Source organism: Topomyia yanbarensis, chromosome 2 (genome assembly GCF_030247195.1).
Source record: "Topomyia yanbarensis strain Yona2022 chromosome 2, ASM3024719v1, whole genome shotgun sequence".
Classification (NCBI taxonomy): domain Eukaryota; kingdom Metazoa; phylum Arthropoda; class Insecta; order Diptera; family Culicidae; genus Topomyia; species Topomyia yanbarensis.
Window position 1 is genome coordinate 46,979,409 of NC_080671.1, and position 21,955 is coordinate 47,001,363.

The window sequence follows — 21,955 nt, forward strand, 5'->3', positions numbered from 1 at the left end:
TAGCACGCTTTTTGGAGCGCGGAGGAACTAAAGGTTTTTTTTTTTTCCATACGTTTATTTGACACGGCATTTGCAAAAGCTTTTTACGCCAGTTTCTTTTTTTACATAGCACGTTACAAAAATCCTTAAGACTAATTTTAACTATACTAGTACTTTGTCTAAAACTAACACTGAAATCACTTTATTGTTTGCTTTTTTCCTTACATTGTTGTATTTCATACTGATCTAGTATTTTCGGGTGTATTTATTTACTTTTTTTCTGTTATTGTCTAAATTTAAAAACTAAATATTCTAGGACACTTTAATTGGTGAATGATTAGCCTTGGATGAGAGTATGAGGAGACGAATTTAATTAAATTTTGACAGACGCTGTTTTTAGAAAATGATAGATAAGTTCCATGTATAGAGGATCGCGATACGCCAGGATGTCTCTAACAGGAACATGGATTGGTCTTCCTCGGACTTGTAAAGAATCTACTAATTGTGATCTGGCTTCACGATATTCAGTGCAGGACCAAACAACATGCTCAATGTCATGGTAACCTTCTCCACAAGCACAATGATTACCCTCAGCGAGCCCAATACGACGGAGATGCGCATCTAAAGTATAATGATTGGACATGAGCCTAGACATCACACGGATGAAGTCCCGACTTACATCCAATCCTTTGAACCATGCCTTCGTTGATACTTTAGGGATAATTGAGTGTAGCCATCGTCCCATATCTCCATTGTCCCAAGATGTTTGCCAACTAGTAAGTGTCCTCTGTCGAGAAGCGCTATAAAATTCATTGTAAGCGATGGGTCTTTCATATATTTCACCATCTAGTGCACCAATCTTGGCTAAATTATCAGCTTTCTCATTGCCCGCAATAGAGCAATGGGCGGGGAGCCACAACTAAAGGTTTTGATCGAATCTGTTATGTCCTAAGACCAGATCAAAAATCTACATACTCATACATTAAGGAATTTGTATTTAGCGCTAGTTAGTGACATGGAAATTATTTACAAGATGAGTTTATTAAATAAGTATAGAATTAGTTGGCAAAGCTTTCTCGACAAGTTAATTTTAATTTAAAGTGAAACAAGGACCATGTGTAACTTCCGCATTATGTTGCAAAATTATCAAAAGCAAGTTTTGCGATGTTAAATTTTCTATTGCAGTTTACATCTATACATTACAAAACAATTCTTTAGTGGTGGTGATCTTTTTTCTGGAAACGCTGTCCGCAGTATCCACAAGCGTGAGCTCCAGGTTTATCCTAAAACGGGAAGGAACTATTACTAACAAGCATGAAAAGGGAAACACTCGAGTGCAATACTGACCAGATTGATGTACACCTTCGGATGTCCTAGTGCCGGGTCAGTACCACCGTCACAGTACACAACCCGTTGAGTTGACTCGATTATCGGTGTCTCATCGATCAGCTTAATAGCCCAGCTTGGGTTGACAACTTTTTCGGCGTTTACGAAACGAGCGTTACGGTAATCCTTCTCGTCGTAGAACTTAACATACAAGGAGGATATATTAGGCGAATGTTTCCTTACTTGCGTAATCAATGTTGCTTGTTCTTACCTGGCCAGTATGGGTTATTTCATCCTTGATGATCGCACAGCGCGAAGCCAACACTTGTGTCGTAATGCCACGGATCCCTAGCTGACTGAGGACACGAGCCGCAGGTGGAATTATCATTCTGCAAGCCATTATTCACGGTTTATTTGGGTTTAGAAAAATTGGAAAATATTGTACAGATGAACAGCAGGCAATGAAAGCTAGATCTGTCAATCGTGATAAATGACTTTTCATTACAGCGGTACGGTTACCAAAATTTGACAGCTTCTCGGGAAAATGTGTGCGTGCAATGTTTTCAGGCAAGGTGAACGTTTTTCGCACAAACAGAGCGGTTTCTGAACTTGCTCTAGTGTTCGGTTCAGGAGAAGGTGGAGGAAAAAGTGTTCATGACAGCGAAAAAAGTTTAATATTTTGATCAAACAGTTGAAAAATTTGTTTTACAGTAATATACAAGTTATATTTTGGTCTATAAGACGAATATCGATTATGTCACTGGTGTATTAATAAAATCCCCGTCGGTAGCTGGCTGCCAGCGCCGAGCGAGAAAGTGCTACGTGAAAGTTTACGCGAAACAGCGGAGAGCGGAGGAGTTTTTCCTGTTGGTGTAAAGTGCTTCGGAACTTGGCACTTTCACTGCGACTGCTGCTGTTATTCGGTGGTTTCCCTTCTCCCGAAGGGTGCTCGGTCATAAATCGTCGCGAATATCGGAAGAAACAGCCAGACAGCGCACGGGAAACACAGAAAAACGGCACAGCAGAAAGTCGAGAAAAGTAGGACAAAACCATTTTCACTAATACCGTCCATCATCGCATCAACTGCAGAATGTAAGTCCGTGGCGCATTTTGTTTTCTTGCAATTATGTGCAACCTGCAGGTGACTGTATGAGCGCTGATTCACAGTAAGGTTCTAGAAAATGAAGAACCTTCCTACGCATGGTTCGCTAGTTAATTAGCCATTGAAGGTTAATAATTGAATGGCTTTAAAATGCTTGCTGTTGGCCACATAGACAATAATTTCTTTTGCAGCGCACTTCAAACAATAGTTTAGACAATTGCATACTATGCAGAATTTGCACTCTCGATTCAAGAGGATGTTTTTGTCAGATTTTTAACTTTTTACCTCGACTGAGTGTATAGCCAATTTAGAGTTAATTTCAGTTTTGAGAGTTTTATTTATTATTTGAAATCCTTTACTTGTTCTCACTAAGCGAGTTCAAATTTAGGGCTATGCCTTATCATGCAACAGTGGCATTCACTGTGATACACAGCAGGATTGTACTCAGTAATTTTCATAGAATATCTACACTAGCTATATTTCGTAAAAAATGCGTTTCACGTTTTTGTTCACGAGATTCAAAAAAAGTTAAACATTCACAGAATCGCTGAGCAAAATGACAACCGTGCCAAATCAGGAAGACCTGGAGGCAAGAATTGCTAGGATCAAAAAACGCAACGAGGAGATTGAGAAGAAGCACCGAGAAGCCGAAGCAGATCGTTTAATGGCAATGAAGGAGAACGCCATGGTGGAGATCAAACCTCCGAAGGATGATGATTGGCCACGGGAGCATAAATATGATAAGATTGAGTTCACGTACGATCTGGATGCAGATGCACTGGCAGAACTCGAAGGTAGGTGTACCAGCGACAAATAGGTTAGCAAGTGCAATGACTTCGCCTGCTAACTGTAAACGTGTTACGTTTAGTTGCTTTTTGCTGCTTCTCTTCCAACGTGTGTATTGAGGCTTGTCCGTTCGGCTGCTTACAATTTAATTAAAACTTTTCAGAGAAAAAGAAAGAGAAAAACGCATTCATTCAAAAAATTGCCAAGGATTATAAAGTCTTTGCCGAAGGCGAAGGGCCACCGCCGGATCCTGCGTACAGTTTTCTGGCAGATGTCGAACGGGATGGTGAAAAAATTATGCCTACGAATATTAACATTATCAATAAAAGCAACAAGAATAACTTTGAGCGAAAAAATCCAAACAATCGAAGTGGTCGCCTCTTAAGTGGCAGTGCCATCGTCGGCAGCAGCAATCGTGGACGAGGTGGAATTGCAGTCGGTGGCGGAAAGTCGAATTACAGTGGAAACTTGCAAAGATCACTATCGACTAATGAGCACGATGGCAGATCCAGGCCGGAACATAGTCGTTTCAATAACACTAGGACAGGCGGAATAGGAGTTGGTAGCGGCACCGGAGAAGGTCGCTGGCGTCGTGATTGGGAGGGCGATAGGAGCAAGGACGACAACTGTATCCACAATCAAAGCAATGGGTTCAAGGGTGAGCCAAATTTGACCGTATCTATTTCACAAGATGGGGAATTTAAAAGTGTGAAAGGTACATTCAAGAGGGTATTCAGAAAATGTTCTGTAAATCCGTTTTCTCTTATGCTTTTAGTGACATCACCACCAATTATTGGCAGCGGTCGGGTTGGTCCACGTCAACCAGCGAAGCCACAGTTCCAATTTCAAACGACTGGCAATCAGCCAATGGATTATCACTCTCAACATGGCCATCCCCAGCAGCAAAGTACTAAACCATCATCGCATCAACGAAGTAACAATGAAAACTTCAATCGAAATGTGACTGGGCGAAAATCTGATAAAGAAGCTAAACGGACACCTAGAACCGGTGGTCAACAAACGGCAGCAAATAAACTGGCTGCAGGTGGAAGCGTCCAGGATCGGTTGAATCGCAATCGGGTTGTAAACATCGATAGAAACGAAAACACCATAAAGGTCAGCACGAATGGGAGCATTCATTCGGTCGAAAATGGTTCTCACTCCTTAAAAACAAACGCTACATTAAAAACGATTTCCAAGATTATCGAAAAGAATGCTGAGATCGATGAAAAACTAGCCCGCCAAATGCATCACGAAAACGAAAAGATGGCTAGTCGTATGAAAGAGCTCCGTATGCAAGATGGAGCTTAGACAAACCTGGCACCGGGCGGGATCGACTTTTGTTAGATTAGTGCACAGCAGCCAATTTAACACTGCGAGATTCACTTCCCCTATCCCTGCTAACACTATTACTAGGTAATGAAGTATCTGCGGGGGATTATATTGGTACACTCGGCAGCTTTTGAACCATAATGCAAACCCTAGAACATGATGAACATCACAATCTAACCAGTCTAGGCGAAGAACATAACGCAATTCATAACTATCGGCGTGCAGGCTAACGCAACAACCAGTTTTATTCGATTGATACTGTCCTATTTATTATTTATATACACACTTAACGTATTTTAACCTAAATCTTATCGAAACGAATTTGCTGCATATTTAATTATATCAACTAATTATCAAGTATGCATGTTACATTTTGTCATTTATTTTACCTACACGTTATACGATCGGAAGCATTTAGACACCTACACCCATTTATCCCATTGAGGCAAGTTCAAAATTTGTTTCTTATACATTTCATTTCACGTTTTTATTATTAGCATGGCAATATAAAAATGCGTATTCGTAAAGTGTTAAAATATATTGCAAATAACATTTGATGATAAAATTTGGTGTACTGTTTTATTCATAGAGTTGTTAGAGAAACCGACCAAGTATTATTGGACGATCTCAATCTGTTGTTCGGTTCACATCTAATCACGCTGATGAACATTGTAGTTCATGTTGGAAGGATCGCAGTGCGCATGAGAACGGCGAAGGTAGTGAAATTCGCCGCCTGGGTCGCGTACGCGAACAGCATGTCATGAAGGGAAAGAAATGGTAAACATTAGTTGCGTTTGAAGCCTATATGAAGTGCTGTTTCGCGTGCAAGGTGACAGCATATTATTTAATTAGAAGATAACAAAAATAAAGCGATTAAGTGCATTTCTCATGAGAGCCACAAGGGACCTGTAAGGCGGAAAGTTGGCGAACGCTGGGCAAGGTACGAAATCACTGATTGATGTAGAAGTGTACATTAGTGTAGGGAATTAAGAGCGATATATGTAGTGTCATTTCAGTTCTTAACTTCGCACTCCACCGGTGTAATCGGTGCTATACTTATTCGAATGTGGGTGTAATCAGACTATCTCCTTTTGAAACTATGCCAATGTAATAACACGTAACGCTAACTATAAATCGGTGAATTTTAGTATAACTTCTATATAGCATTTTGGCACTCGAGTCTTACTTTTTTGCTTATATAAAAATGGGCTATGCAATCACTCCGAACCTTGACTTACTAGCCGAAGCCCGAAGAGGCGAGTGTCATACCCTTTGACTCAGTTGGTCGAGATAGGAAAATGTAGGTGTGTGTATGTATGTGTTAATCAACGTCACATAACCTGCTTAGAGATAGCAGAGCCGATTTACGCCAACTTACTTTTGGGGTTTTCGATTGATTGACACCGGTGTAGTGGAGTGCACTGAAACTGCACCGTTTTTGCACTTTCTAGCAGAAGTGCAGAAAACTGGGTATGTTCCATTGACACTTCTGCTGGAAAGTGCAAAACCAGTGCAATCCACTACACCGGTGTCAATCAATCGAAAATCCCATTTCAAACGAACGTTATAGCGCACTGATAGGCTGTTATTGGTCGTTGGAACGGGCATAGCGTAGTTGGTAAATTGATTGCCTTGTACGCAGCTCACCTGGGTTCGATTTCCAACCTCGCACATAGGGTGGGGAATTTTTTCAAAAGAGATTTCTCTATCCGAAAAGAGGCGAATGACCCTAAGGTTAAAACCTCTATAATCAAAATTTTAAAAAAGATTATTAAAACGTTCCGGTTCCGGAGTTGCAGGGTACACAGCGCGAACAAATTAAATTCTCATACAAAATGTTATTTTGCCTTGATATGCAGTTGAGAACCGCGATGGTTAGCTCCGTGTAAGCACCCTCAACTGCCATTTCGAATGAAGCAAACGACCAGAATACGTTTAGAAAACGTTTGTAGGTAGCGCAGCGATCTTAAACTACTTACAGCCAGGGATACCAGGTATATTTTTCAAATGTCTTAGGCCGACACAAAATTACTAGAACTAGAAGAAGAATTCATCTTGCTTGGTGCCCTACTTTCTTGCATGTAATTGTCGAATTAGTTTCGAGAATAGGGTCACCATCCTTCCGGGTTTGATCCGAAGATTCCGGTTTTTGGGGAGATCTCCGGACCACCGGGTTGTAAATCTATATCTCCGGGTCTGGCGAGCCAGCGGATAATTTTAATCTTTATAGTACAGAATTTATTTGTTTCTGTCGGTGTTAACGTTGGCTGCTCTTGCAGCGTTCCTGAACTGTTGGCCAATGAGGGTGAGCTTTACTTCTTTGTCCTTCCTAGTGACAGTGGTAACAAATATCCGGATTTTTTGCACCCGCAATAAACTCCAGAATACACCGTACACTGTTCTCCACACTATGTCGCTTACCTGATGCTTCACTCTGCCCTTCCCGTTTACTGTGGTGAAGAGAAATGCTCGTTCGGTTTATCCTCAACAGCGAGAGTGACTGGTGCTTTTGAATTATTTGCTGTTAGTCGAGGACGTAAAATTCTTCACCTATCTAAATTGCTTGAACTAACGCACAATTTACAATTAAGGGATTTCATAAGAAAGTGGCATGACCATCGTCGATTCGAACAAAGCTTTGCAGTTGTGTTCGGCTTATGAATGTCCATATTATCCTCTGGCAATTAGAACATTTTAACACAAAAGCCATTTTTGAAGGGAGCGTAGAATTGTTTGCTTGCATTTCTGTTAAATAGAAATTGTACTCTTATAGTGTTTTATACTTCTAAATACACCAAATCAATATTGATTGGATCACAGAGAGAGATGTTATTCCAAGAAGAACAAATTTTGAAACAATTGGGTCATTAAGCCATATGCTGTTTTTGATTTTTTTTTCCTATGCAGCTAACGTTAAAAATATGTAATCGAACTTCTCTTTCACTTCACGCAAAATAACAAATAAAAATCGCTTTATAAAATTGAATTATTACGACCACACCTGCCATTGAAACCTTGATCCCTATCCTCTTGCGGGGATACCTGTCAAAAATGCTAACCCGTGTGGGTAAATAGACCTTTCTCGTCAAAAAAAATTTTACATGATAGGATGCTTCCTTTTTTATCCCCAATTCGTTACTGCCGATTGCCGCGATGATTTGGTACCCCTAACTATTGAAAAAATCAAAAATAGTGCAAGCTGCTCATTTAACTCCATATTCTGAATACCTATCTAGCCCAGAGTGTATGTAAGGAGAGTGAAGACAACTGTCATGATTATCTGTCAGTAATATTCCAAACGAACAAACGACCTCTCAAAATACATGGATTTGACTCGTTTGGAATGACACTGACAAATAATCATTGTTCCAATTTTGACAGTGTCGTCACTCTCCTTATATGCACTCAGATCTAGCCCAGAGTGTATGTAAGGAGAGTGAAGACAACTGTCATGATTATCTGTCAGTAATATTCCAAACGAACAAACGACCTCTCAAAATACATGGATTTGACTCGTTTGGAATGACACTGACAAATAATCATTGTTCCAATTTTGACAGTGTCGTCACTCTCCTTATATGCACTCAGATCTAGCCTTGTTTCCCCGTATTTTTACACCATTTGGATGAATTTCCTGTGGGGAATACTACAGTCGTGATTCGCTAGTTGGACATTTTTTAACTGGACTGCTTTTTAGTTGGACCTCCGCTAGTTGGACCATTGTCCAACTAAAAAGCATCTGAACGCCAAAATCTCATGTCAAATTTACTTTGACAATCAATCTGACAATATTTAGAGATGTGAACAGATGCATTTACACTGCCAACATCTCCTTTGGAGAGTTTTTGACATTTGTCACTCGGTCCAACTAGCGAATCAAATCCGTTAGTTGAACAAGGCTGTGGCCCAACCAGCGAATCACGACTGTAAAGGATGCCAGATCTGCATATATATTAGTAAATCTACAGATTTTGCATTTTCACTGCAGATGTTTTGCAGATTACAAATATTTAGCAGAACAAAGCCTATGCCAGCCAATTTATATACAAGCCTTCAACATTTTTGATCATTTAAAATATATACATACTACATTTCTATGTCAAATTTATTGAAGATTTTTGTAGAAATCTGCAGACTTTTATATTTTCACTGCAGGCTATTGTTTAAATAGACCTGGCATCACTGATGCTGAAATGATTCATTCATATACCTGTCAAAAACATAGAGTATTGCATGAAAATGTATAACCTCACTTTTCTGACAGTTCAGTGTGCTTGTTTACCTAAGACTTGTTTACATGGACTTTTAAAATTTACATTAATTGAATACTTTCGTTGCTCTTTGAAAGACTATCAACTCAAGAAGGATGAGGATTGGAACAATGGGAACCTGGTGCCACATTATGCAACCAATTCGAATCGACCTTTTCACACAAGCTTGAATACAATAAACCTTTCGTTTCGAGATGAGTAATGTCACCCCTGGTTCATACATTGACCAATCGGCGCTGGATGCAAAACCCGGTGGCATATGCTGAATCGTAAGATCAAGCATTGGGGCTATAAAACGATTGCTTTCTGGATGATGGATAAGGATTTGTACACATTTGTTTGTTTGCTCGTGGGTTAAGTCCTAACAAGATGATCCGATTTATTACTCATTTTTAGGTGGTGAAGTTTACCTGAACTTTATAGGTAACGAATTCGGTCGATGATAAGTTGTTGAAATGATCGTTCAATGCCCATACCGAAAAACGTTTCCATTGCATTGGTCAGAATGCCTACCAGCGTATGATAGCTGCAAACATGAGGACAACAAGGTTATCGCTTTCGAATGGAACAATTACTTATTATTCGTGTTCAAGTTCCATTACAGCAAAAGTTTCGTCGATTGACGATTATCGCATTGTCGTTGATTTAGCCGGCAAATGCAAAACAGTGCTCGGCACTGACGATAAGGAGTAAGAAGGATTTGATAGGAGTGATAAGAATGCAGAGCATTATACATTCTGGAAGAATATCAGGGAGGAGAAATTATATGTAAATTTATATTATATCCCGAGTTGCCATCATTTTTGCACCGCAATAAAGCTTTCTGCAACTGCTGTTGTGTTCAAATTGGCAGGAAATAACTAGGCAGCGAATGATAAATTGCATAGTCAATTTATTTACTTTTTCAGAAGGATAAGTAATTAGTATGTTGTGAATATATATGTGTCGCCGGTGCTGTGTGTAATGGTGGTACCGGACGGAACCGTTGGTCAGCAGACCGTCCTTGTCGTACGGGTCATAGATGCGACGTTTTTTCTCATCTGATAGCACTTGACATGTTTCGGAGATCTGTCTTAACGCTCTCTACTTAGCGCAGGATACGCGAAACCGCTGCTAGCTTTCGAAAGAAAATTCCTAGCTGCTGCTACTCTATCAGTCTCTCCCTCTCGACTGAGGACTACAATTTCGGTCGACTAAATTGTGCTATGAAAATTGTACTTCCTGGAATTTCACCTAACGAGATCAATTCATTGTGAGGAATTTCGCTGCGTTCCAATATTGCTCGCCTCTGTAGGTGATAATGTGTGTGGATTCACTTCGGCAGCCAGGTCTTATGTTTTGGGTAATTTTGCTATCTTATTCTGCTGAATAAATCATCTGGCTAAAGCCTCTACGTTATACTATGGTCACTTTAAAAACGCATTGCTATTTAATCTTGTAGCTCTTGGTAAGTCAGTCCTGGCACTGTTCTCGACTAATCCTGGCACTATACCGCTGACGTCGCACTTATTACGGTGATCTAACTTGGCGAGAGCGGCAGTGATTTCGTCGGAATTGTTCACTCGACAAGCGGGAAGTGCAAGGGCTCTGCTACTTATGCCTGAGCCCCTCGTTGAAACCTTCGTCGTGTCGGAGTGTTGGCTTCGTCCGATACCGGAGCGTATTGCTGAACCGAAGCAGTCTGCTACTGGCGCTGCTTCCTTCGAATTGGAATCGCTGAATATTCCCGTTAGCCGAATGTCCAACGTGGCCGAAGGCAAACCGATTGCAGCAACACCACCAACCGTAGCTGAAATTTTGGCCTTTAATCTAAGTCCCTGCCATTGAAATAGCGACAGACGAGTGCGGCGCAGGTTGGGACCATCAGTTGACTCGGTGCTGGACAGGGCGAAACAGCTGCAACAGGAGCGGACCTAGTATGGGGTGTAAAGGTCATCAATTGCCATAGATCACCAAAATGCTCTGCGACTAACATTGTGAACAAAACAAACCAAACGAAATTGATCGCAACAACGATAAAATAATCTAAATGCTACCCAAACATTTGAAAATGAGAAAAAGGCAAAAGAAGTTTTGGTCGAATTCATTATAATTCTATTTAAAAATTGAATACTGTTTTATTTAGTTTGATTGCGCATATTGTTTACATCAGACACACCCCTTAATTCATTGAGTACGTATTTCACTGCCTTTATAATCCTTTTGGAATCAGTTACAATAATCCTTTATAATCATTTTATAATAAGTGTATTGCTAGTTAGGACTTTTATATCAGCCGTGCTCTTTTATAATTTGTTATAAAATCATTATCAAAATTCTTCATAATCCACTGTTGCGTTATGTTTATGTACATGGCCTGATAGATAGTTTTTAACTGGGACGGAACGTGTGGATACGAAAAAACCTAATGTCATGTCATGTCAACCTAATGGATCTTTAATTTGGAAAAATTGTGCCAGTTTTTCATATTTATTGATATCAGGTGTCCTTACGAGTGCACTCATATCATTCTTAAACCTTAATTATTCTTTTCTGATTTTTAAATTAAAAAAAACCAAATTAAATTCAACCAACAAACTGACAGTTGTCCGACTAAATGACGTATCTGCAAATATCTCGTTCGCCTCATTGTTAACCGGGACAGCACCCCACACAGCATGATCTGGTACTTTGTCAATCCGCTAACAGCCTGCCATCCCAAGTTTCATCTGCAAACTATGGTAGATCTGATAAGGCAACCTATAGAGTCGTGCAAGTCGCATGGGTTTGGATGTGTTATTGTCCTAAAAGGAAACAAACTAAAAAATGTTTTTTTCAATAGTTTCGGGCCAAAAAATTAGAAAAGTACTGAGATATAAACTCACGGTACTAATCTGCATCAGAATATGCCTTAACCCGCACATCCCTAAAGATCCCTATTGTAGTCAGGGGGAGCTGTCAAAAGCAGCCAAAGGGAAATGCAGTTAAGGGGGACTGTCAAATGTAGCCAGTCCATTTAAAATATGTGAGGAAGAAAGAGTGGCTATGCAAGACAAGAGATAAAATGAACAGAAAAAAGAAAAAGAAAACATCTATCCACAGGTTCTGTCCCAGGATTTTAATAGAGAACATCAAAATTCGATTTGTTTGCATTTGGCAGTAGGCCTTTTTCAAATGTTTGGCTAGAAATTCCTTGCTTCTTCAATGAATCATGTACAAGAAAAGTAAAAATATTAAATTTAACGGAACAATGTATGATGCCGACATCAATTAAAAAATACAGCTGAGCGACCTTGTTGGGAAAGTGTTAACATTTGGCAGCGAACCAAACCAAGTTTCTCATACTATGTTCGAATCAACAAAAATTCCAAGATCATGTAACCAATCTCTTAGAAATGTCAAAAAAGTGAGGTTAAACATTACCATGCAACGTTCTCCACCGAGAGGTTCACTTTAGTTTGTTTACATATCCAATGAACTTTGTACCGCGACTCACCACTTCATTTGCCGCGTTGCCAGGAAGCCAAGCAAAAATATTCAAAACAGTGCTGCCTAAACACATATTTTGAGTCCCACCATTCTTGCAAAGGTGAAAAAAATACTCAACATTCTTGCATTTTTCAAATTTAAAAAAATCATTAAAAAATCACGATAGCTCTAAAAAGTCTCATTTCAACGGAAATATTCTTAAAAATGTGTAGAAAAATAAGAAAAAAGGGGGTTAGGTCGGACGAGAAAGGTCTATTCACTGTCAAGGACAATTGATAGTGTCAAACGAAGACGTGTTCACATTTTTTTTAGAAAATCAATTAAGAATCTTTCTGAAGTGTTAAAAAATGTATACAGAGCCGTAGCGTGCGGTAGGCTAGGTTTTCCCCCGCCAAGGGCGCCAACCTTTAGGGGGCGCTAAAATCTTGATCTGCTTTATAAAATAACTGAGGTTAAGTCTTAAAATAAGTCAGGATAGGAGTATCATTCCCACGTACACACAACATTATTGTTTGAAAGTCGAGCTAAAAAAGAAAGTCAAAGTAGACAGCTAAGAGGCGCATAATTCCATATTAAATTTGCAAAAGGGCGAATAAGATTTGTAAACAAACTTTTATTTTGATGATTTCTCTTAATTTACTATAATTTCAAAGCAGAAAACAATTGAAATTACTTCTACGAAGGGTAAAAATTTACATTAACGCATATTTTTCATGAAATTCCACTCAGCAGCAGACTAATGAGCGAAACAAGTTTGTTTACAAAAAACAGTTTCGCCCTTTTGACGAATTAGTATTGAATTGATGTCGTTTTTCATTGAAAAACACCAGGGCAGTAGTTTGCACTGGTTTTGCACTTTCTAGCAGAAGTGGGAATGAAATACGTCTAGTGGCCTGCTCTTCTGCTAGAAAATGCAACACCAGTGCAATACACCGCCCCGGGGTTTTTCAGAATAATCAACGAACAAGACAAAGGCTTCAAATTTCAACAGAAATAGTGAAAATTATTGCAAACTTTTTCCGCTCGTTTTCTCAGTTTCATAGAGACAAGGGGAACGGTAATGTGGTCATGGGCAGTAAAGCAGGCCACCTTTTTAAAGCTGTAGCAAAGATCGTAGAGGAAGCTAGATTAACTATCATCGAGAAGATAACCCCATTCCGTATCATAAAAATTGTAGTCTCGTCAATGCCGGTATGAGTTCCGCAATATCACAAAGTTGCAGGTTCCTCACCCAGGTCCAACCAATACTGCACCAAGCTGAATCTGTGGAAGAAATTTCACATGAGATTTTTGGTGTTTCTGGAAGCGTTGGAAACTTCTTGTTTCTTCTCAAATGTCTAAGACTAGGTTCTGTTTGCTTCGGTTTTCTGGCAGAGCTCCCTCTTGCTGGTATATTTGGCGCCCTCTCAAAAGAGAGAAAAAGGGTGTCACAAAGACCCATTTGCTCGCTCCACGCATGCCAAGTTCGAATCGATAGCTACACCATCGATCTCAACTTTGTAAGCGGGCATATAAACGCATTAGTTCTTCTTGAAAGTCTTGTCCTCTTCACACGATATAGGGCTGGATGTAGCTTATTTTATTAGAAACTGGAACGAATAGTATAGACTAAATCAGCAATGGAGCATAAAAGTGACTTTGTTTCACATGCTTATGCAGAAAGACAGGTGGGTGCAGTCTGGAATATAACTGGAATGTCGTGGCGGCTCTTGGACTGGTAATTCAAATCTAATGATATGCATTGTAATCAACAATCCACCAATCAGTTCAAAGTTTTTAAAATTGTCTCCTCAGTATACTTGGTACACTATAGAGTGCCAATATTTATGGTCTTCCTGAATTTTCAAACCGGACACACCTCAAAAGATATGACACCTCGACAAAAAGTCCCCATGTAAAATTTGAGCGCAATCAAAAACAATGATATTTTAGAAATCCATGAAATGTCGAAATCTGGTGTCGACTCCAATTTTTTTTTAAATTTTCATTTGAAAATCTCAGTTAAAACATTAAAAGTACCTTAGAGGCATCTTCTGTCAAAACAATTTGTTGTGAAAACTTTTGGCGTAGAAAATAATATAAAAGCAACCTTTTTAAGCCCCAGTACTAACTCAAATCCAGAATTTTTCAAGTTCCATAAATGCTATCTATATAAAAAGCCCACTTGAAGATGCTGATTACAATACTCTGCAGTAGTGGTGTATCGAGGAGGCCGGGAGCCTATTTTCTGTTCTATACTTTTCCTCTCTTTATCAGCTCACAACTAACAATCAACCAAGAAAGAAATAAATAAATGATAAAGTATATGCTATGTGTGGGGGTTGGCTATTCAAGTATCAGTAGTGTTGGAAGTACTAATTTATATTTGTCACGTGATGATCGTGTTACATCTCTCATCTATTGCTTTTTATATCTTCTTTTCGAGTCCTATACTGCCATTCTACACACGCCTTCAGCTGGACCAGTTAAAAAATAACGCCAAATATCAACAACAGATAACACGTTCCATGGCGACATGACCGGGAACTCTAGATGATACGAGGGAACTCACTCCCTTCTAACATCTGAACTGCGCATTAAAAATTTAGTATCAGATTCATGGTCCGTGCGATCATTCAAAAACACACGCGAATATGTGGATGGTACCACGGTCACAAAATCGAATGTATACACGCGAAGTCACATACACGCGAAAAACACGTTAACATACTAGCGCTTGAACTCTTTGCGACCACCCTCACACACACACCCACGCTCGCGATCGCGCAAACATGATTACACCTCGGTGATAAAGTGAACGTCTTAACCCTCATAAATTCTCAAACGCGGTCTCAAGCGGGAACCTACAAAAATGTCCGCGCGCACGCAATCAAGGTTCGGTCACGTCCGGAAGTCTATCCACGATCCTAGAAGCCTTCGCTCATGCCTTCAGCTGGATCAAGAAAATACGCTCATATCTATTAGAAAACACGTACCATGGCGACATGACCGGGAACCCTAGCGATAAGAGGGAACCCACTCTGCTAGAATCTGAACCGTACACCGAAAATCAAATATCATACTCACGGTTCGCGCGACCATTCAAGAATACACGCAAATATGTGAATGGCTACACGGTTACAAAATCACGTCGGGATACAAACGTTCGAGCCCCTCGCGATCATGCTATCAACCTACTCTCGCGATTAAGACCCTGGTGATAAGGTGAACGTCTTAGCACCTATACATTTACAAACGCGGTCTCAAACATGAACCTACTATCATCCGTGCTCGCGCGTTTCTGAATCCATCACGTCCGGAAGCCTTTACTCTCGGTCCCAGAAATCTAGGTCTCTCCACTCCATCCTAGCATCTGAACCGCACACTAAAAATGTAGCATGAGATTCACGGTCCGCACGATCGTCCAAGAACACACGTGAATACGCGAATGGTTACACGGTTACAAAATTGAACTTATACACGCGAAGTCAAATACACGCAACAAACACGTTAACATACAAATGCTTGAGCCCTTCGAGATCATCCACGCAACCTACACCGGCAATCTCGCCAACATGGTAACACCCCGGTGATAAGATGAACGTCTCAACACTTATAAACTTACAAACACGATCTCCCAAACTCGCACGATCCTGATTCGGGCACGTCCAGCAGTCTCTATCCTCGGTACCAACCGTCTGGGTACATGCAATTGGACCAAATAATAACAAAACCAAAAAAAGAAATTAAAAAATTAAGAAAAAATAACTCTCATATCCACTGGACAACACTTTCCATGGCGACATGACTGGGAACTCTGCGACAAACAAACGCTTAGTACCTACGAGGTTACAAACGCCGTCCCAAAAAAAAACCCATAATTGCCTGTGTTCGTGCGATAGTGTATCGGTCATGTTCGGAAAAATTTGCCCTCCGTTCTAGTAACTTAGGTCCATACATTCAGTTGGACCAATCAAAAAACGTTCATATCCACTAGACAATACGTTCCATAGCGGCATGATCGGGACCTCTAGCGATATAGAAGAACTCACTTTCTTCTAGTATCTGAACCGTACACTGAAAATGAAGTATCAGATTCACGATCATCCAAGAACACACGCGAATATTCGAAAGGACACTGTCATAAAATAGAATTTATGCCCGCGAAGTGACATACACGGTAGCACACGCGACTTACAAAAGCACACGCGATCGAACACGTTAACGTACAAACGCTCGAGCCCTTCGCAATGATACACGCGCTCGCGAAATCCGTACACCCGCACATATCTGAACCGTACAATGAATATCACATTCAGAATCACGGCCCGCTGCAATTGGCCTTAAGCAGTGTTTTAGTGGGTGACATTACCTGTCCTGTTTGAAATTGTAGTGAGTGATTCTGACAGGGAGCCCTTCCGAGAATCTAGCTCTACAGCTCCAGTAGAACAACTCTCGAAAAAAAATTCAACTATGTCGAAGCAGAGGCGTCTATAGCTTAAAATGCGCGTCAATTGATTGATTGATCAGGCTATTGGTTTCAATAATCTGTATCATAGTTTAGTTTATGAACATGTTTTTCAAACCTTAAAAATAATAATTTCCCAAAGGCCTGTTAACAGTTTTCCTTTGTGGCGAAGAGAGATGAACAAGACGAATGATTCCATCAGGGACAGCAATTGATATAAAATTTGTGACTAATTTATCGGCTACATTAGATTCGGAAAATATAAAAAATAGTATTTTATGTAATAAAATGTCAGAGAAAAGAGTTGAAAAGTAGACGGAAGATTTATTTCTGAGATATTAACCAATAACTACGAAAAAAATTCAAAAAGACGTTTTTCAAATAGTTACAAAAACGATTCTTTGAAAAAGAAAATAGACAAAATTGCCTTGAACAACAATTTTTTTCTTAGCTTAATGCAATCACCCCCATTTGTAAGCTTTGTAGCTTGTAAATTAGCTTTTAAGGTTCGTTTAGCTCCCTTATTCACATGACAAGCAGACTTAAAAATTCTTATTGTAACAAAAATATTTAACTACGAAAGCTCATTAAACGAATCATTTAACTAATAGGGAGGAATAGCTACCACTTGGTCGGTGTTAAGTCAGACCGGACTAAGTCGCAAAACATCAAAAAATGAGATAATTATAGCAATGGATACATAATTTCGTCAGCTACATTCGACTCTTGCCAGATTTGAAATATGTAACAATAAACAAGAATTACGGCAAAAATTAATTTCCAATCATAATGTAAGGGATGCTGCGATTCAAACTTTAAACTCGTTTTTCTCGAAATCAATATTTTGTCACTTTGTCCGGTCTGACTTAACACCGACCACTTGTAGCTGAACACGCAATATATTGAACTAGCTAATACCCATCGCGCGTTGCTGCGATTTTCAACGAAATATGAGGAAAATACAATTTGTTCCAAAGCGCTATCTGGCGGGCAGATAATGTCCAACTAATAGCACACAAACACGCCCCATAATAAATACCTACTGTGTATAAATTTTTACGGATATCAGTTAAGCCAGTCAGTTAGCGAGTCTATAAATCATTTACATACAAACTTTGACTTTTATATATATAGACTTGCAATGTACTGTGAACTAACCCATATAATCAAATACAAAAATATATTAAAAACCTGTTTTAATCCGCGTATTGGTGCTATTGTGCCTTTCTCATCTATACAAACTATGATTTAATTGCTGGTTGTTCAATATAACCACTGTGAACTGACATACAAGTAAAGTTTTCAACTTGTGTAAGAAATAAAACTGTCGTTTTGAAATGACAACAGCAAGTAGCAACTTGCCACAGATTGGCGCTTCGATTCACGCATGCGAATAGTGATTCACGCATGCGAACCTGTATGCGATGATGATTTTCAACGCATTTTCATTTTGATATTTACACAGGTTTTTCGTGAAATTTTGTTCTAGCTTATATGTTTGTTCTCTGTGATATAACATTATAGAAATGTCTATTACATTCTTACTACACTTGGTAAGTATATATAAGTGCACGACTGCCACGAACCTGATGAGAAACATGTCGACGCTGACACACTTGAAACAAATAAAAATATAATTATGCTATATTTTACCCTAGGAAGAAAAACATTCGTAAACACTAAAATGTCTCGCTAGGACGAATTTTTTTTTGTAAAACCAGTCTTTGCACTTGAAGGGCACAAATCCTTACTTATTGCATGTGTGCGTTTCGACTTCGTCTCATCAGAAACCGACACCAACTTTTTGTCGGAATAGAAACCACCTAAATAGCGGGGTGGATGAAGGGAATGTGAGTGTGATGTTGTTCTGAGAGGGAGAGGAGGGAGAGGAAAGAGGGGTAGTGGGCGCAACACTCAACTACATATTATACCTTCCATTTGAGACTAGGTTAGCGAAAATTGGTTCAGTGATCACCGAAGTGCAGACTTCCCATGAACATGGACAAGTTTGTACCTGTGTACAAAATTTCGTGCACGCGTTCAACCTCAAACAAGCTTCGTCTCGATGTACAGGTACGCCTCGAATATCGAACCCAAGCGAACGATGTGCGAACTATAGTTCAAACATTCGTGTACGTACACCGGGTGCGTACACGAGAACGATTCGCACAAGGCAAAAAGAGTCAACGCTAGTGATGATAAGAGTGAGAAAGAGAAAACTGGTGCCACGAACCTATGTGTTCGCACACCGTGTACTTACATGGGGTTCGGTTGTACAGGTGTGCACGTATTTTGGTACAAAACAGCGTGTTTGAGTTTGTACACGAAGTATGGGTTTAAAATGAGCACAGAACCAGAGCAAACATTGTGTACGATGTTCATGGGAGTATTATATCTTTCATTTGAAAACAAGTTTTGCAAAAATTCGTTGAGTTTGCTGTGAAATAGATGTGACATTAGCTCAGGAACTTGACGAGTTCTCCAGGGGCTTGAAGAACCATCATAGGTGGCCAATGTGGTCAAAGCTACTTTGATTGGCCAACCCGCAAATCCAAGTAATATTGAGGCCATTTGAATATGTATCACATCATTCGGACATTACCAGTTTATGTGAAAATTTGCTGTGTGACCGCATTCTTCAACCCGCAACTCCGGAACAGGAGGTCGCATCAACTAGAAATTCAATAACGTCTGATGTGAGCGTTATATCGTTCATTTGAAACTAAGTTTGTAAAAATCAGTTTAGTCATCTCTAAGAAAATTGAATGCCATTATTTGACACACACATACATACACACATCTGTTTTACGATCTCGACGAACTTAATCGAATGACATATGACACTTCGCCCTCCGGACCTCGGTTAGAAGGTCGATTTTTGGAGTGATTGCATAGAGTTTCTTTATATAAGAAAGGGAAAAACGTATAGTTTTGAAGACATTTTCCCACTGTGAATTATATCGAAGTAATTAGAGATGAAGTAACGTCACAGAGACTTATAAACTAACACAAATACTAGGTTTGTTCTAGTACACGGATGTTGCTCCGGAGCAAACAAGAGCAAAAAGTACTTGCTCATTTCTACTCCGGTTCGCTACCAGAAGAAGAAGAGAAGAGAATACAGGAAAAATTTTCTCCCTATTACCTCTGGCTGGAGTATTTCCAGTTTCTTCTGGTACTGGATCAAACCTAATGTAAATATGCTGATCAAACCGAACAAATTAGAAGCAGGGATCCAAATCAGGTTGTATAGCCTAGATCAAAGATGGTATAGAGTGCAAGATACGCATTAAATTACAAGATCAAACGTCCCATTTTGTGAAAATTGTGCTGCCTGGCGTGTTATCATTTGCACCCAGCAAGTCCAACCGGCAATCTAGTTAGCATTCCGATCCTTTGATACGACCGATTCTAATTAACCGAATAACTTACTAAAGCCATACAGAACTCCGGCTGGACTTGCTGGGCATACGTGGAGTCTAGTCTTTTCAGTACTGATCCGTTTTCATCGTCAAAGTTAAAGACACACTTTATTTCTTGTAATTAGACGCCAATGGAACGTCTGCTTCCCGGAAGGAGAGGGCGGGAGTGGAAACAGACGATCTCAGGTGCGCTTGATAACCGCCTCTTATCATCTCTATTTTGACGGTAGCTGTATGCATTGTCGTTCAATGGCGCACTAGCGTTGAAGCTCGAATCGAGTCGAAGATGACTTCAATGCCTATAAGATTGCGATCTTCCGCTATCTTGACATTTGTTTGTTTTCGTTGTATAATGCGATTCTAGTTGTTCATTTTAGTATGTACACGTATAGGTAATTACTTTGTATATGTAACAAAGCTAGAATGCATCACTTATCGACAGTTGAAAGGAAAGGGGTTATCCATAAACTAGGGCATAATAATGATAGTGAGTGATCTCGCATGTGTAGTAGTATTCAAGTCGAATACTCAATGATACCGCGATGTTGTTAATGTTGATGTTATCGCGGCTAACATGATCATTCCATGTGAAGTGTCGCTTTGTTTATTTCAACATCAATGCAGCCGCGTTCTACCCAAACGAGTATAGTCGCATAAGCAGTTGATTGAAAGTGTGCTGTAGCGCCAGTCGAGTTGAAACCGTTGGCCAGAGCGGACTTTGTGTTTTGTTGTTTTTTTTCTCTTCTAATTCGGAATTTGGTTGCATTGACGCAAAAGTATGTTATAGTATCTATATTGCTATCTGTATGTACCACGGTGCTATCTTTACTTTACATTGTCACGGTCAACAAAAGTGTATTGAATACCATTTACAAACAATTATATAATTGCGGTGCTTCACATTGAGCCCATTTCGAAGCGTGATTTGATGGGCAAACTACTACAGAGCGTTCGTATTCTATTCGCGGTCTACGTCAAATCGGTTGTTTATTTATACCCTACCTACCACGTCGTGTTACACGGCAGAAACAGCGAAAAGAGGACTAACCGGTTGCAGTGACTCGAAGTCCAAAGTTCACCAATTGTAGTCCGATTACGCCGGTCGTGCCATTGTTTGCAGTGTTGATTACCTACTTGTGCGCGTGGTGATAACTGGATGACGATGCGTAAACACTTCTTTCCAATCCGTTGCCTACTTTTCGTTTACTATAGACGTTCTCTAGCGGAAGTGAAAGGATAAAGGATTGTACGGATATTTCAAGCACTTGGGGCATGGATAAGTATTTGTAGGATAATTGCTCTGAAGAAACCGGCTTAAACAGCTGGTTTTGTCGAGAAGATTTTAAAGGAAGAAAACATGTTTTCAATTTAAATACATAGACACAGTTGCAGCAAGCGGTGTGTGCGACGAACATTTTATCAGATCCGGAACAGTATAATGTTACTATCGTATGGTCGGTGTTAAGTCAGACCGGACCAAGTCGCAAAACATCAAAAAAAGAGTTAATGATAGCACTGGATAAACAATTTCTTCATCTACATTCCACATTTACCAGATTTGAAATATGAAACAATAAACAAGAATTATTGTAAAAATTATTTTCCAATTATAATGTAAGGGATGCTGCGATTCAAACTTTAAACACGTTTTTCTCGAAATCAATGCACTGTCACTTAGTCCGGTCTGACCTAATACCGACCATATGTACTGATGTGTTAGTTGTTCATATCAGTAATCAACGAGGTTCGCTGCCCTGTGGAAAATTATGCGATTCGATGTCTTGAATGAAAATTCTGAGTTTTCCATAATTTGTTTGAGTTT

The 21,955-nt window shown here is 39.7% G+C and overlaps 3 protein-coding genes across 6 annotated transcripts in view; 2 read left to right on the forward strand and 1 right to left on the reverse strand.

The window, feature by feature from the left end:
• Positions 1–1,136: 1,136 nt before the first annotated feature.
• Positions 1,137–1,797, reverse strand: LOC131684408 (NADH dehydrogenase [ubiquinone] iron-sulfur protein 6, mitochondrial). Its single transcript, XM_058967259.1, has 3 exons — positions 1,577–1,797; positions 1,327–1,506; positions 1,137–1,262 (listed from the first exon to the last, which is right to left on the reverse strand). The coding sequence occupies exons 1-3, from the start codon at positions 1,703–1,705 to the stop codon at positions 1,194–1,196; spliced, it is 378 nt and encodes a 125-aa protein (XP_058823242.1). The 5' UTR covers positions 1,706–1,797; the 3' UTR covers positions 1,137–1,193.
• Positions 1,798–1,905: 108 nt separating this feature from the next.
• LOC131684407 (uncharacterized) lies at positions 1,906–5,071 on the forward strand. Of its 2 annotated transcripts, none has more exons than XM_058967258.1 (4): positions 1,906–2,397; positions 2,950–3,201; positions 3,357–3,851; positions 3,969–5,071. In XM_058967258.1, the coding sequence occupies exons 2-4, from the start codon at positions 2,964–2,966 to the stop codon at positions 4,502–4,504; spliced, it is 1,269 nt and encodes a 422-aa protein (XP_058823241.1). In that variant the 5' UTR covers positions 1,906–2,397; positions 2,950–2,963; the 3' UTR covers positions 4,505–5,071. The 2 variants fall into 2 exon arrangements, with proteins under 2 accessions (XP_058823241.1, XP_058823240.1); XM_058967257.1 differs by having other exon boundaries at positions 3,357–3,908; positions 3,969–5,069.
• A 232-nt stretch (positions 5,072–5,303) lies between these two features.
• The window catches only part of LOC131684406 (sodium-coupled monocarboxylate transporter 1-like), a 32,077-nt gene continuing 15,425 nt past the window's right edge, over positions 5,304–21,955 (forward strand). Inside the window, exon 1 of one of the 3 annotated variants that reach the window (XM_058967254.1) lies at positions 5,304–5,465. The gene's annotated coding sequence lies outside the window, so the exon portion shown is untranslated. Of the gene's footprint in view, positions 5,466–20,789; positions 20,910–20,991; positions 21,380–21,955 lie in introns of those variants that run through there. The other 2 variants (XM_058967255.1, XM_058967256.1) reach the window with 2 other exon arrangements.

Coding starts and splice junctions, on each gene's coding strand:
- LOC131684408 (XM_058967259.1), bottom strand. CDS start 1,705: ATGGCTTGCAGAATGATAATTCCACCTGCGGCTCGTGTCCTCAGTCAG. Junction 1,507..1,576: donor AAATAACCCATACTGGCCAG/GTAAGAACAAGC, acceptor TTGTATGTTAAG/TTCTACGACGAGAAGGATTA. Junction 1,263..1,326: donor CGAAGGTGTACATCAATCTG/GTCAGTATTGCA, acceptor TTCCCGTTTTAG/GATAAACCTGGAGCTCACGC.
- LOC131684407 (XM_058967257.1), top strand. CDS start 2,964: ATGACAACCGTGCCAAATCAGGAAGACCTGGAGGCAAGAATTGCTAGG. Junction 3,202..3,356: donor TGCACTGGCAGAACTCGAAG/GTAGGTGTACCA, acceptor AAAACTTTTCAG/AGAAAAAGAAAGAGAAAAAC. Junction 3,909..3,968: donor GGAATTTAAAAGTGTGAAAG/GTACATTCAAGA, acceptor TTATGCTTTTAG/TGACATCACCACCAATTATT.